Genomic DNA, 14,007 nt, shown 5'->3' on the forward strand with positions numbered 1-14,007 from the left:
AGAATATAATATTTTGAGAAAAAAGTTTACGAGATTAAAGTGGCAAATTTCCGAGAAAAAAATTTGCAGATTTATGAGATTTAAAGTGGTGAATCTGGGAGAAAAAAGTTGATTTTCTCCCACTTTTTAACTCTTTCTAACATGCATCTGTGGTTTATTATTAATGTGGGCAGATTACAGGACAGTAGGTGGTCACCTCTGTGTAAAGTTCAGCTGAGGGGAAAAAACTGTTCCTGAACCTGCTGGTTCTGGAGCGTAGGGAGCTGTAGCGCCTCCTGGAGGGTAGGAGGGTCAACAGTTTGTGGCCTGGGTGGGACCCTCTGCAGCGACTTCCGGTCTGCGACGGAGCAGTTAGCGTACCAGACTGTGATGCAGCTGGTAAGGATGCTCTCGATGGTGCTGCGGTAAAAGTTCACCAGGATTTGAGGAGACAGGTGGGCTTTCTTAATTTTCCTCAAAGAAGAAGAGCCGCTTCTGAGCCTTCTTTATGAGGACAGAGGTGTTCAGAGACCAAGAAAGATCATCAGAGAGGTGGACCCCCAGGAACTTGAAGCTGGAGACACGCTCGACCTCAGCTACATGTTGAACACTTAACCCTGTAAAACCCAAATATAGAAAAACGCAAAAAAAATGTTTTATGCCATTCAGATGTTGTTGTAGGAGGCCTTTGAGGGTGAAAATGGGGTGTTTTCAAAAATGTTATGTTTTAGTAAGTTTTTACGGAAATGTTGTAATATTGCAACAATTATAAAATAAGCTCTAAATAAAATGTAGGGCATATTTTCCACAATAACTACATATGTTCATGTTCTAGACACTGTGATAAACACAAACAAAAATATTCAAAGCATTTTACTGACTTGAATCAGATGAATCCAGTCCATTAGTAAATTAAAGGGATTTTGCTCGATCAAAAAATTGAAGGTTGTGTGACTTCTTGACCCTAGGGCGGGCCTTATATACGAATGTTGGATCCAATCGCATTGTGAGTACAAACAATAGGACCCAATGATCATGTTAATGTGGTTGAACCAAAAAAAAAAAAAAAAAAAATTGAGTTTTTTGGGGGATAACCAAAATTGTTGTAATTCTGCAACACTGGGTCTTACAGGGTTAAAATAAGAAATTAACTCTTAAAACAAGATAAATTAACTAACACTTTTTTTTATCTTGGTAAGAAACAAATAATCATCAGGTCATTCTGCTCGGGCCAGTTCATCGCTGCTGGCAGCTTTAATTTATCTTGTTTTAAGAGTTAATTTCTTATTTTAAGTGTTCAACATGGTTATTTCTAGATTTAATAATCTTAATTTAAGAAATCTTGTCAAGGTAAATTATCTGTCCATGCAGCAAGATCATTTCCCTCAGATTTAGTGTTTTTATCTGGTTTTTAGATAAAAACCTTTTTTGCAGTGTGCTCTTGGAACAGAATTTCTCTTTTATAATTTGTGCTTCTGATCTCTGGTTTGCTCTCCTGTTTGGCTGGCAGGAGTCATTCTCGTCCCGTTTCTTCTGCCAGGCGAAGTGAACTGGAGTTAGAATCTTTTAGTAGCCTGTTGTTGTCTGACAAAGCTGGTCTATGAAAGCTGCATGAGCTAAACTGTCGCTTGACATTTTGTTGGCACAATTCAGAAATAATCAAACACGACCTAATGTTTTTATTCAGAACACCACAGACTCCCTCACACCCTTCTCTCCTCACATTTTTATTGTTGTCTTCTGGCAACGAGTCACCTCTCACCAGATTTCACAACAAGACTTCTCCCATAATGTAGTCAGACATTTACTTCTCTTACTGTTCATCACATCAATATCTCTCAAATATGTGTTTTTATTTTTAAGATGTATTCAAATCATGAAAACTTTCCAGAGCACTTTAAGACTTATTTTACATTTCATTCTCAGGTTCACTCTTATCCAATGCGTCAATCTTTACACTGCAAAAAAAGAAAAGTTGGGTGAACTCCAAATTTCAAGGCAACAAACTTTGATAAAATTTTAAGTTGGACAATTAAACTAAATATTTTAAGTTTTGTTTTTGAGTTTGCTCAACTCTGAATTCAGATTTTTTAACTTATAATTTTACATTGTAATAACTTTTAATCCTTACTTCTGCAATGTGCTGAATTGGCACGATTGTAACGGCGCTATGAAGTAAACAAAAGAACTCTGGCTGACTACGCAAATTTTATCCTACACAAACAAAAAAAGAGTGCAACCACCCATAATCTAGTGAATCTAACAAATGGAATAATCTAAGTGTGGTGCGAAGAAATGTGAAAAAGAAAAACTAAACCTAATGCCCAATAAACAAACTTTCAACAAACAGACTTCATTTAGATATCCACTGAAGTTACCAAATATGGTTCTTCACCTGATAAAGGGTTAATTACGGAAGCCCTGAACCGCAAGTGAAGAAAATTTTTTTTGAGATGTTATCTTGTTATTTCGAGATCATATCTCGTTATTTCAAGATAATATCTCATTATTTCGAGATAATACACATATGTAAAAAAAAAAAAAAAGAATTAAAAAAAAAAAAATCTTCCAAAATTTTTTTTTCTTCAGATATTATCTCATTATTTCGAGATAATATCTCGTAATTACGAGATAATATCTCTATCTCTTTTTAAAAAAAAAAAAATATTATTATTTTTTTCTCGTTATTTCTCGAAATAACAAGAAAAAAAAAAAAAAAATTATTTTTTTTTAAATATTTTTTTTACATAGGTGTGTTATCTCGAAATAACGAGATATTATCTCGTAATTACGAGATATTATCTCGAAATAATGAGATAATATCTGAAGAAAAAAAAAATTTTGGAAGATTTTTTTTTTTTTTTATTCTTTTTTTTTTTTTTTTTACATATGTGTATTATCTCGAAATAATGAGATATTATCTTGAAATAACGAGATATGATCTCGAAATAACAAGATAACATCTCAAAAAAAAAATTCTTCACTTGCGGTTCAGGGCTTCCGTAGTTATTGATGCATTAGCTTCATTTTTAATCCGTGAGGAACCAAACTTTTAGAGCCAGAGGAGCTGACTCCCAGCAGGCTGTGTGTGAAGAGCCTCTCTGATGTTCTCCGTTCTTCCCCTCAGGCCGTCCAACGGCGGCCAGGACTGCCCCGGAGTCAACTACGAGTATCAGCTGTGCAACACTGACGACTGCCCCAAGCACTTCGAAGACTTCCGAGCCCAGCAGTGCCAGCTCCGCAACTCCCACTTTGAGTTCCAGAGCGCCAAACATCACTGGCAGCCCTACGAGCATCCCGACGGTAAGACGGCAGCAATGTCAGCAGATGATTTTTGTTCCTGTTGAGTGTTTTTTTTTTTATGCCAAAACACAACAATGAAAGATAACAAGCATTATCACAGCCAGAGCTGAATGATTTATAGTGATTTATATTCACAACAGGCACACTCACACAGTTTTAGACAGGTTCAGTTAACCCTCCAGTTAACCCTCTGGAGTCCATCTATTTATTTAAATTACACATGTTTTATTTACAGTAATAACTTTATTTAGATATTATATGTAGACAAGCTGAGAAAGCAAGTTGAAAGTTCAATCATAGGAGCTTGCACAGTGTGACATTTTACAAAAAAAGACACAAAATTACTAAAAAAGACACAAAATTATTTAAAAAAGACACAAAATTACAAAAAAAGACACAAAATTATTTTAAAAAGACACAAAATTATTTTTAAAGACACAAAATTACTAAAAAAGACACAAAATTATTTTAAAAAAGACACAAAATGACCCAAAAAAGACAAAATCACCAAAAAGTGCTAAAGAAAAGTACTAAAAAAAAGACACAAAAATATAAAAAAAACACAAAATTATTTAAAAAAGACACAAAATTACTAAAAAACACACAAAATTATTTTAAAAAGACACAAAATCACCAAAAAGACACAAAATTACAAGAAAAAGACACAAAATTATTTTAGAAAAGACACAAAATTACAGTAATAACTTTATTTATATGTGCCAGCTCCGCAACTCCCACTTTGAGTTCCAGAGCGCCAAACATCACTGGCAGCCCTACGAGCATCCCGACGGTAAGACGGCAGCAATGTCAGCAGATGATTTTTGTTCCTGTCGAGTGTTCTTTTTTTTATGCCAAAACACAACAATGAAAGAAAACAAGCATTATCACAGCCAGAGCTGAATGATTTATAGTGATTTATATTCACAACAGGCACACTCACACAGTTTTAGACGGGTTCAGTTTAACCCTCTGGAGTCCATCTATTTATTGAAAATACATTTTTAAATTGTGAATTTTCTTTCTACAATGAAAACTATTACTATTTTTAATTTACATGCAAATAGACTGTTTTGACACAAAATTACTAAAAAAGACACAAAATTATTTTAAAACAGACACAAAATGACCCAAAAAAGACACAAAATCACCAAAAAAAGACACAAAATTACTAAAAAAAAACACACAAAATGATTTTAAAAAGACACAAAATTATTTAAAAAAGACACAAAATTACTAAAAAAGACACAAAATCATTTTAAAAAAGACACGAAATCACCAAAAAGACACAAAATTACTAAAAAAAGACACAAAATTATTTTAAAAAGACACAAAATTATTTTAAAAAGACACAAAATCACCAAAAATACACAAAATTACTAAAAAAGACACAAAATTATTTTAAAACAGACACAAAATGACCCAAAAAAGACACAAAATCACCAAAAAGACACAAAATTACTAAAAAAGACACAAAATTATTTTAAAAAGACACAAAATTACAGTAAGTATTTACAGTAATAACTTTATTTATATATGATATGTAGACAAGCTGAGAAAGCCAGTTAAAGTTCAATCATAGCAGCTTTCACAGTGTGACATTTATGTTTCTAGACCATTTTTAAATTGTGAATTTTCTTTCTACAATGAAAACTATTACTATTTTTAATTTACATGCAAATAGACTGTTTCGTAGTTTTATTTTTAAAATGTTTTTCTGCTGTTTTTGTGTGTATAAATGGTTTTTAAAAAAGGTACATTTCCATAGACAACTGTGTCTTTTGTTTGTATTTTGGGTTCCTGGCAGCTTTATACTTTGTTATTTAAAATAAAATGAAAAATCTGACTGATAGCCAAGTTTGTGTGGAGAAAAAGGAGCCATGCATGTGATGTAAGGACAGACTGAAGATGCTAAACAGAGACAGAAATTAATGCAGAAGAAGTTGACAAATTTGAACCAAACTCTCCTGGACTTCAGAGGTTTAAGGAGCAGACTCTTTCTACAAAGGGACATTTTTCAATTGGGTTTAATGTTTGCTTTTCTCTTTTCCTTTTTTCTCTTTGCCGCCTCATCTCTGTGCTAGCATGCAGAGTTTAAAACCATCGAGGCTCAGAATGTGTCCTCTCTGTAGAGGTGATGATCCCTTCAGTGCAGAGACAAAACTTTTATCCCATTTCACTCTCTGCCTCGCTTTTATCTGCCGTTGCTCCGTGGAGCTGTTTGACACTTATGGCACCTAAATTGGTCCCCGTTTTCAAAGTCAGTCTCTTAGGAGAAGGATGAGAAAACCACAGTGGAACAGGACAGTAGAGTGGAAATATATTGTTGTGAGGAAGGTAAAAGGCTCTTCTGGAGAGTCTAGTAGTTCCTGTCAATAAGGTGGAAGGTCCAATAGAAAGCCCATCTGGTTTATAGGGTCTTTATTAAAAGTTTGTCTTCAGATTCTGTTGGTGTTTTGGATTGGTGTGTTTGCACAAATTACTGAAGAAGGATTCATCAATTCATTTATGTTTGTTGGTTAGAACAAAATATATTTTGTGCTTTTTTTAAATTATGATTTACAGTTTGTTTTAGTGTAAAATAAATTGATAATAAACATACATTTAAAAAAAAGACCAAAAAAGACACAAAATGACCAAAAAAATACACAGAATTACCAAAAAAAAGACAAAATGACCCAAAAAAGACACAAAATGACAGAAAAAAACTAAATTACTTATAGAAGAAAGAAAATGACCAAAAAAAGACACAAAATTATTAAAAAAAGACACAAAAATTTTTTTTTAAAGATACAATATTATTAAAAAAGACACAAAATTATTAAAAAAAAGACAAAATTATTTTAAAAAGACACAAAATTACTAAAAAAAGACACAAAATAATTTTAAAAAGACACAAAATTACCCAAAAAAAGTAATTAAAGGGACCTTCCACACACAACACGGTAAAGTGCCATTCATATAAATCTCACATTAAACTTTCATATCAAGGTGGGGGCCACAAAATATCGTCACGAGGGCCACAATTGGCCCGCGGGCCACGAGTTTGAGACCCATGCTATAGAGCCTTACTGTTCTTAATTGTTCTTTACTCTGTTCTGTCAGTCAGGCTCTTTTAGTGTTAAAGGAGACGTGTTTTATCAGGAAAGTATTTAAGAAACCGTGTTAAAAACATCACAAAACAAATCTTTCTTGATTTTCTTCTCACATCCACAACAACCTGATCATCTGTCGCCTCGCAGCCAACAAGAGGTGCCACTTATACTGCCAGTCCAAGGAGACGGGGGACGTGGCGTACATGAAGCAGCTGGTGCATGATGGGACACGCTGCTCCTACAAGGACGCCTACAGTATCTGTGTGCGGGGAGAATGTGTGGTAAGGTGTTTCGGCTTCATTAGGTAATCAAGAGACTGTTCAGCTTTGACAGACTTCATTTACCTTCACAGTGTGATGTTGGTAAACTCCATAATCAGTGACACGTAACAGGTTGGAGGTGCTGTGAGAGCTATTTTAGCAGCAGCAGCAGCATTATACAACAGAAGCTTTAAAAATAATCTCCTGATTAATTCTTAACTGTGTTCTGTGATCTCATCTTACAGCACAAATTAAAACAGAATGTCAATTTACACATAAATATATCAGTAGGTTCATGTCATTCAGCCTGTTTCTTTTCATTACATACATATGGATCTACAGGTACAACTCCAAAAATTAGAATATCGTGAAAAAGTTCAATATTTTTTGTCAATCATTTCAGAAAGTGAAACTCATACATTAAATAGATTCATTACACATAGAGTGAAATATTTCAAGCTGTTTTTCTTGTAATTTTGATGAATCTGGCTTAGAGATAATGAAAACACAAAACTCAACGTGTCAGTATAAAATGAGAATATTGTGAAGAAGTTTGTTTTTTTTTCTCGGAAATTTGTATTTTTCTCATGAATTTTTAGATTTTATCATAAATATGTACTTTTTTGTCTTAAATTTTTGTTTTATTTCTTGTAAATATATGAGTTTTTTCTCTTAAATTTGTGATTTTTTTTCTCACATAAGTTGTGATTTTTTTTTCCTCATATACTTGTGATTTTTTTTCCTTGTAAATTTGTCTTTTTCTCACATAATTTGTGATTTTTTTTCCTTGTAAATCTGTCTTTCTCTCATAAATTTTAGATTTTTTAATCATAATTTTGTATTTCCAACCAAGTATTGATGTACAGAAATGAACAGACTTTTCAGAAGCCTGACATTTGAGTTTAAAATATCGTTGTTGTTTTTTTTATTGATCTTATGTAATATTCTAATTTTCTGAGACACTGAGTTTTGTGTTTCCATTATCTCTAAGCCAGAATCATCAAAATTACAAGAAAAACAGGCTTGAAATATTTCACTCCACGCGTAATGAATCTATATAATTTACGAGTTTCACTTTCTAAGATAATTGACAACAAATATTGAACTTTTTCACGACATTCTAATTTTTTTTAGATGTATCTGTATATAACTTGTTTATTGGCCAATGCACAGTCAACCTGTTCACTGAATCAGTCAGCAGTCTATCGCTGCACTAATAATCCATTAATAATGAAGCTGTAGGGAGAACATCAGGCAGCTCTGCTTCTCATTTAAACCACGTTGTCAATTCTACATTTCCACGAGCTAAAAGACTCTCAGCTCACCTGTCTCATTGTTCTCTCGGTCTCCAGAGAGTCGGCTGCGACAGAGAGATCGGCTCCACCAAAGTGGAGGACAAATGTGGCGTCTGTGGTGGGGACAACTCCCACTGCCGCACCGTTAAAGGAACCTTCACCAGAACACCAAAGAAACCTGGTAAGAACACACAGAACCACAACAAGCACAACAAGGTCTAAACACACAACTCTTTTAAAGCTTCTCACAACTTTTCCCTGCATGTTTTCTCAACACTAGACAATAGGATAGATGTTGAGTGAGACATATACACACCCCACTGTTGTTTTGTATTCATATATAAATCATTACTTTAATCAGGCGAAGAACTATATTTGGTAACTTCAGTGGATATCATCAATATTTCGAGAAAAAAGTTGCAAATTTACTAGTTTAAAGTGGCAAATCTACAAGAAAAAAGTCATAGATTTAAGAGATTTAAAGTGGCAAATCTGCACGAAAAAAGTTGCAGATTTACAAGAAAAAAGTGTGAAAAAACAACTTTTTTCTCGCAGATTCACCACTTTAAATCTCATAGATCTGCACTTTTTTTTTCTCGTAAATTTGCCACTTTAACCTCATAAACTTTTTTTCTCAAAATATTACCTCCCTCCCCGGGTCCGAATGTTTTTTTTACACATTCTGGCTGTATGTAATATCCTCCAATATTCTCAAGGGTTGAAATTTGGAAAATTTGGAATTTGCAAGTATTTCAATGAGTGCTCTATTAAGGGTTAATCATTCAAGGCTGTTATGAGAAGATATTAGATGAGATGGAGCTGAAGCAGTTATTCACATTTACATGAACAGTTTGTCAGACCCTTTGGTTCAAAGATGTGAACAAATATATTACTTAACCCTTTGATGCACAACATATTGACCCCCTTTCTAATGCACAACGTGGGTAAAAAATGACCCTCATTCATTCCCCATGTTATTTAATATAATATTGTTATTTCATGCTGACGTGTGTTTCTGTGCTCTATCTTTTGATATCAACTTATTTTAATGATTGAATATTCCAAGTATTCTTTAAATATCTTGTTTTTGACAACAACAGATCATTATTTCCTTTTTGCCTCTCATAATTTATGAAGAAAAATTGTTTTTGTATTATTACATAGCTAACTACTTGCTAAGTAGCTTGCTAAGCTAATTACTTCCAAGAAGTTAGTTAAGTAGTTAGCTTAGCAAGCTGCTTAGCTAAATACTTTGCCAAGAAGTTAGCTAATTACTTAGCTCAACAAGCTACTTAGCTATAAAAAAAATGGAAATGGGTCATTTTTGACCCATGTTGTGCATTAAAAGAGTAGTGACACAAAAAGGGATTTTATTAAAAAATGAATAAAGGAAAACATACAATTAGGATGTATGATGATCAAAAACAAACTAATTGAGGAAAACCTGGAATACTGAATGATGAAAATAATTTATTGCAAAGATATAGAACATAAAAACCATGTCTGGTCACTTTAGACCCATGTTGTGCATCAAAGGGTTAAAGTCCACCACAACACTTGATCAAGCTAATATCATTTAGCATTTTAATTATGTGCCTGTATTGTTAGAGAGACATTTAAATCCCCACCATATGACCCCTTTAATGTAATTTCCAGGTATCTATTAATTCCTTTTTCTCTGCATGTCGATGTTCCAGATAAAATCGGAGCAATAAATGCAGCAAATATCTAAATTACAGGCTTGAGATTTGAAAGGTCCTAGTTTGATTAAATTAATTCTAGAGTGCAATTTTTCTCCGTCTCTATTAAGTGGACGAGGGCACGCAATCCTTTAAGCACAGGGTAAAAAAGCAAATCTTGATTAGCCGACCACATACAAGCTATTATCAGCCTGCTGTATTCACCGGAGCCTTTCACTGGCGCTTTTAATCATTTTATTTTACTCTTCACTGCCACTCTTTTGACATCTGAAATCCAACCGTGCTAACAAAGTGTGATTTCAGCAAGTAATCATTTTGATTCAGGGAGAAAATGCACTTAATGTAGAAGTGTAGAGTGGCCTGTGGAAGTGTCTGGACATATTTTCAGATCCTAACCTCCATGCAGAAAGCTCATTGACATGAACATAGACTGAAAAGTGGAATTTCAGCAGTCAGTGTTTTCCTGAAATGAGAACTAGTGATGTGAATAGTGATGGAGCTGGCAGATGACTCTGCAGCTGGGAGCAGATCCAGTGATGAGCTTTATTATCTCGACAAAAGACCATGATTGCGTTCACGTCACTCCTCAGGCAGGAGGTGGATGCAACAAACAGACTGTCTCCCAGTTCATTACACAGAAAACTGTATGAGGAGTAAATATTATTACAGTTTAACCCTTAACAGCAAATTCCAAATTTCAACCCTAGATAATATTGGAGGATATTACATACAGCCAGAATGTGTAAAAAAAACATACGGACCCGGGAGAGGGGGGTAATATTTTGAGAAAAAAGTTTATGAGATTAAAGTGGCAAATCTACAAGAAAAAAAGTGAAGATTTATGAGATTTAAAGAGGTGAATCTGCGAGAAAAAAGTTGCTTTTTTCTCACTTTTTTATCGTAAATCTGCGACTTTTTTCGAGCAGATTTGCTACTTTAAATCTCTTAAATCTGCGACTTTTTTTGTAGATTTGCTACTTTAAATCTCTTAAATCTGCAACTTTTTTCTTGCAGATTTGCTACTTTAAATCTCTTAAATCTGCAATTTTTTTTGTAGATTTGCCGCTTTAATCTAGTAAATTTGCGACTTTTTTCTCGAAAACTTTTTGCTGATATTTACATTTAAATTTACAGTAGAAAACTCACTCAGTGTATATTTTACGGTGAACTTCTGGCAACCACAGCTATCGGTATTTTAACTGTAAATTAAACAGATTATTTTTTACAGTGTAGGCACTGGAAAAAAAACAATGATGTCTTAAAATAAGTCCAAAAATACTTAATTTGAGCAATTGTGGCTTGAAAAGCCCAACTGTAGTAACATAAAAAATAAGCCAGCAACACTTGAAACAAGCATGTTTTTTCCTCATTTCAGTATCTGTGGGTAGATACTGGTGGTAGAAAATGCTTTTGAAATAGCATTTAAACTACATGCAGCTAAAACTCTCAACTGGAACCAATATTTTAGGTAAAAATTCACCATATTCAACAGTTGAATAGATTGAAAAACATGAAAAAGCTCACAATGTCAATCCTAGAAAGAAGTATTTAAACAAGACTGAAATCCCTGTGAAGAGGTTATTCACTCATTTTGTTACAAAAAGATTTCTTTAGGTTTTATTAACTATACAAGACAAAAAAAGATTCATGTTCTTAAAATAAGCAGATAAAGCTATGGTCAGTAGGTAAATTATATCGAAAACAAGATAATTAGGATACTGTTGCTAGATAGAAGAATAAAATACTCGGTAAGCTTCATGTTTTTGCAGTGCAGACACTGTGTAGCATCAGTAAGTAAAATTAGGAAAAAGTGTTTTTTTGTGGAATAAAAGCCTGATGTGATGCCGTGTCACAGCTCTAGAGATTGTTTGAGGCTATCCATTTACAACCGAGACGTAAAATGACTCACCTGTTAACCTAACTGTGATGGAAATAGAGAGAAAGATGGCACATTCTGCAGTTGAATTGTGCATTTGCTACAGATAATGTATTTCTTATCGTCTCAGGTCAGGATGAATAAAATTGCATCCACCTCCGCTAGACCTCCGAGCTATTTCTACTTCCTCACGGGCAGAACGTTCAATTAAAAATGAGCCTCATAAATGAGTGTGTAGGGAGCGAGCAGAGTGACATGGAGCTGTGCTGGCTATCTGACAGCTGTCACACTACAAGCAGTCGGGTGCATTTACATTCAGACCTTATTAATTAGTGGAGAAATAATTAAGCCCCTCTTTCTCTTTTTTTTTTCATCATTTCTTTATCAAAGTTGTAAGTTCAGAAAGTGTATTTTCCCTTCATGCTGACTTCTTTAATTCAAGCTGCTTTACTCAGGTTATCTCCACTCTGCAGACACACACACACACACACACACACACACACACACACACACACACACACACACACACACTTCTGTTTTCTGCTCATTAGTAAAAACCAACTGTGCGGTGCCACTGTAGGTTAAATGACTGTGTTTAAATGTTTAATTTCCTTTTTGCAAAACATGTTTTCACATTAATTGTCAGCATGAAAAGAATAACGGGTAACGCTTTACAATAACCATCTAAGTGATGATTATAGGTGGTTTATAAACCAATTATAAACCATTTACAAAGTGCTATACATATTTAATACCTAAATGTTTTCAAACAATTTCTTAAAGGTATATGAATCATTTCAAAATCATTAACATACTTAATACGGTGATAAAAATGTTAAAATTTGTGCAACTAAAACTATTAATTATAATTTAATTGTTTGTTAATGGTAAAGTAACTATAAACTTAAATTAATATACCATCTTTTTGTCATTTATAAATGATGTAGTTAGTTAAACATTAATAAATTATGTATTTAACATTCTAAATGGCCTGAATAAATCTGAATAAATCTGTTTACCATTTATAAATGAGGGTTATTGTAAAGTGTTACCGAATAATGTAACAAATGGCCGATGCATGAACATCTAAAGGCCTTTTTTTAAAAACAATGTCTGGTCTCATCTGTCATGAATAACTTGTCTTTAAAGGTTTTCTGTGGGCGACATGATGTCACAAAGTCGATAAAGAGCTTCAGAGTAAAATGAAAATAGATTTTTTTGGACGTGACGTCTTCATCAAACTGTTTCAGGATTGTTGAGACTGTTATCTTTCCTCCTTCACTCTCTTTTTAACCACTCACATTTTTTAACAGGGAAACAGTTAAGCAAGAGAGCCCAAAAAGAAAACCCTTTGTTGGAAAACACAATATGCAAGTATCCAGTGTTCCTGTTCCTCCTGGCTCTGTCTGTGCAGCTTGTAGTGCAGATGGATGCTAACACGTAGCCACCTAGCGTCATGAGTGATATCAGCTGCTGTTTCCTCTGTTCCTTGTTACTAATTGAGTGTCTCTTTAGGTCTGACTCCACTGTCCACTGTAACAGGTTCATTATCAAGTCAAGTCTCTAAAAACTGTGTAGAAGAAGTTATTTTTGATGTTTATGGTCGTTAAATGTGATTTGCTTCAACAGCCTAACAAACTAACTTTAAAGTGTGTGTAAAAAAAAATGTCACATTGAAAACCTGCAGACGTCTGGAGGCCATCTGGGATGTTGTTGGTTATTAATCATCTGATTGATTGAACCTCAACTGGCGGGTTGATCAACCCAAGCATCCACACCCCAAAGGTCTATTGCAGGGATGGGCAACTGGAGGCCCGGGGGCCACATACGGCCCTCACCCTCACTTGAAGTGGCCCTCAGTACAACTACATGCATTTGAGCATGAAATCTTAAAAGTGCAGTGTAAAAATGCACAAAATGACTTCTTGCAATTAATGTTGGTCTGCTGTTCTTGCACTAAAAAAAAGAATAGAATAGAATTATTCATTGTCATTGCACAAAAATACAACGAAATTGGATGGCAGTCCTCTTAGTGCTTATAAATAAAAAATGGATAAATAAAAGTTCTAACATAATACAAGACAAAATAAAACATACTTGTCCAGCTATTCACAGACATTCACAGACAGCCTCCCTCTCTACCCTCCCATATTCCCACATACATCATACAGTCTATGACATACATTCACATACATTCTCTAGTGCATGTTTTTAAAGTGACAGTGGGGTAGAAATCACAGTAAGTGGTTATTTTTTATGTGCTTCAAACCTTTTGTATTCCTATTTATACTGTTATACACTGCAAATTATTTGGTTCTTAAGATAAAACAAACTTAGATTTAGACGTGTTAGATAATTTATCTTGTTTTAAGAGTTAATTTTTTATTTTAAGTGTTCAACATGCTTATTTCTAGATTTAATAATCTTAATTTAAAAAATCTTGTCAAGTGTAATTATCTGTCCATGCAGCAAGATCATTTCCCTCTGATTTACTGTTTTTAT

General features: G+C 33.8%; 1 protein-coding gene across 1 annotated transcript in view; it reads left to right on the top strand.

Annotated features, from left to right (window-relative positions):
* adamts3 (ADAM metallopeptidase with thrombospondin type 1 motif, 3) overlaps window positions 1-14,007 on the top strand; it is a 270,315-nt gene that overhangs the window by 202,738 nt on the left and 53,570 nt on the right. The window contains exons 13-15 of the mRNA XM_059338163.1: window positions 3,107-3,282; window positions 6,522-6,655; window positions 7,987-8,110. Coding sequence (XP_059194146.1) covers window positions 3,107-3,282; window positions 6,522-6,655; window positions 7,987-8,110 — 434 coding nt within the window. The remainder of the gene's footprint in view (window positions 1-3,106; window positions 3,283-6,521; window positions 6,656-7,986; window positions 8,111-14,007) is intronic.

The sequence above is a fragment of the Centropristis striata genome, chromosome 7, assembly GCF_030273125.1.
Source record: "Centropristis striata isolate RG_2023a ecotype Rhode Island chromosome 7, C.striata_1.0, whole genome shotgun sequence".
NCBI classification, from domain to species: domain Eukaryota; kingdom Metazoa; phylum Chordata; class Actinopteri; order Perciformes; family Serranidae; genus Centropristis; species Centropristis striata.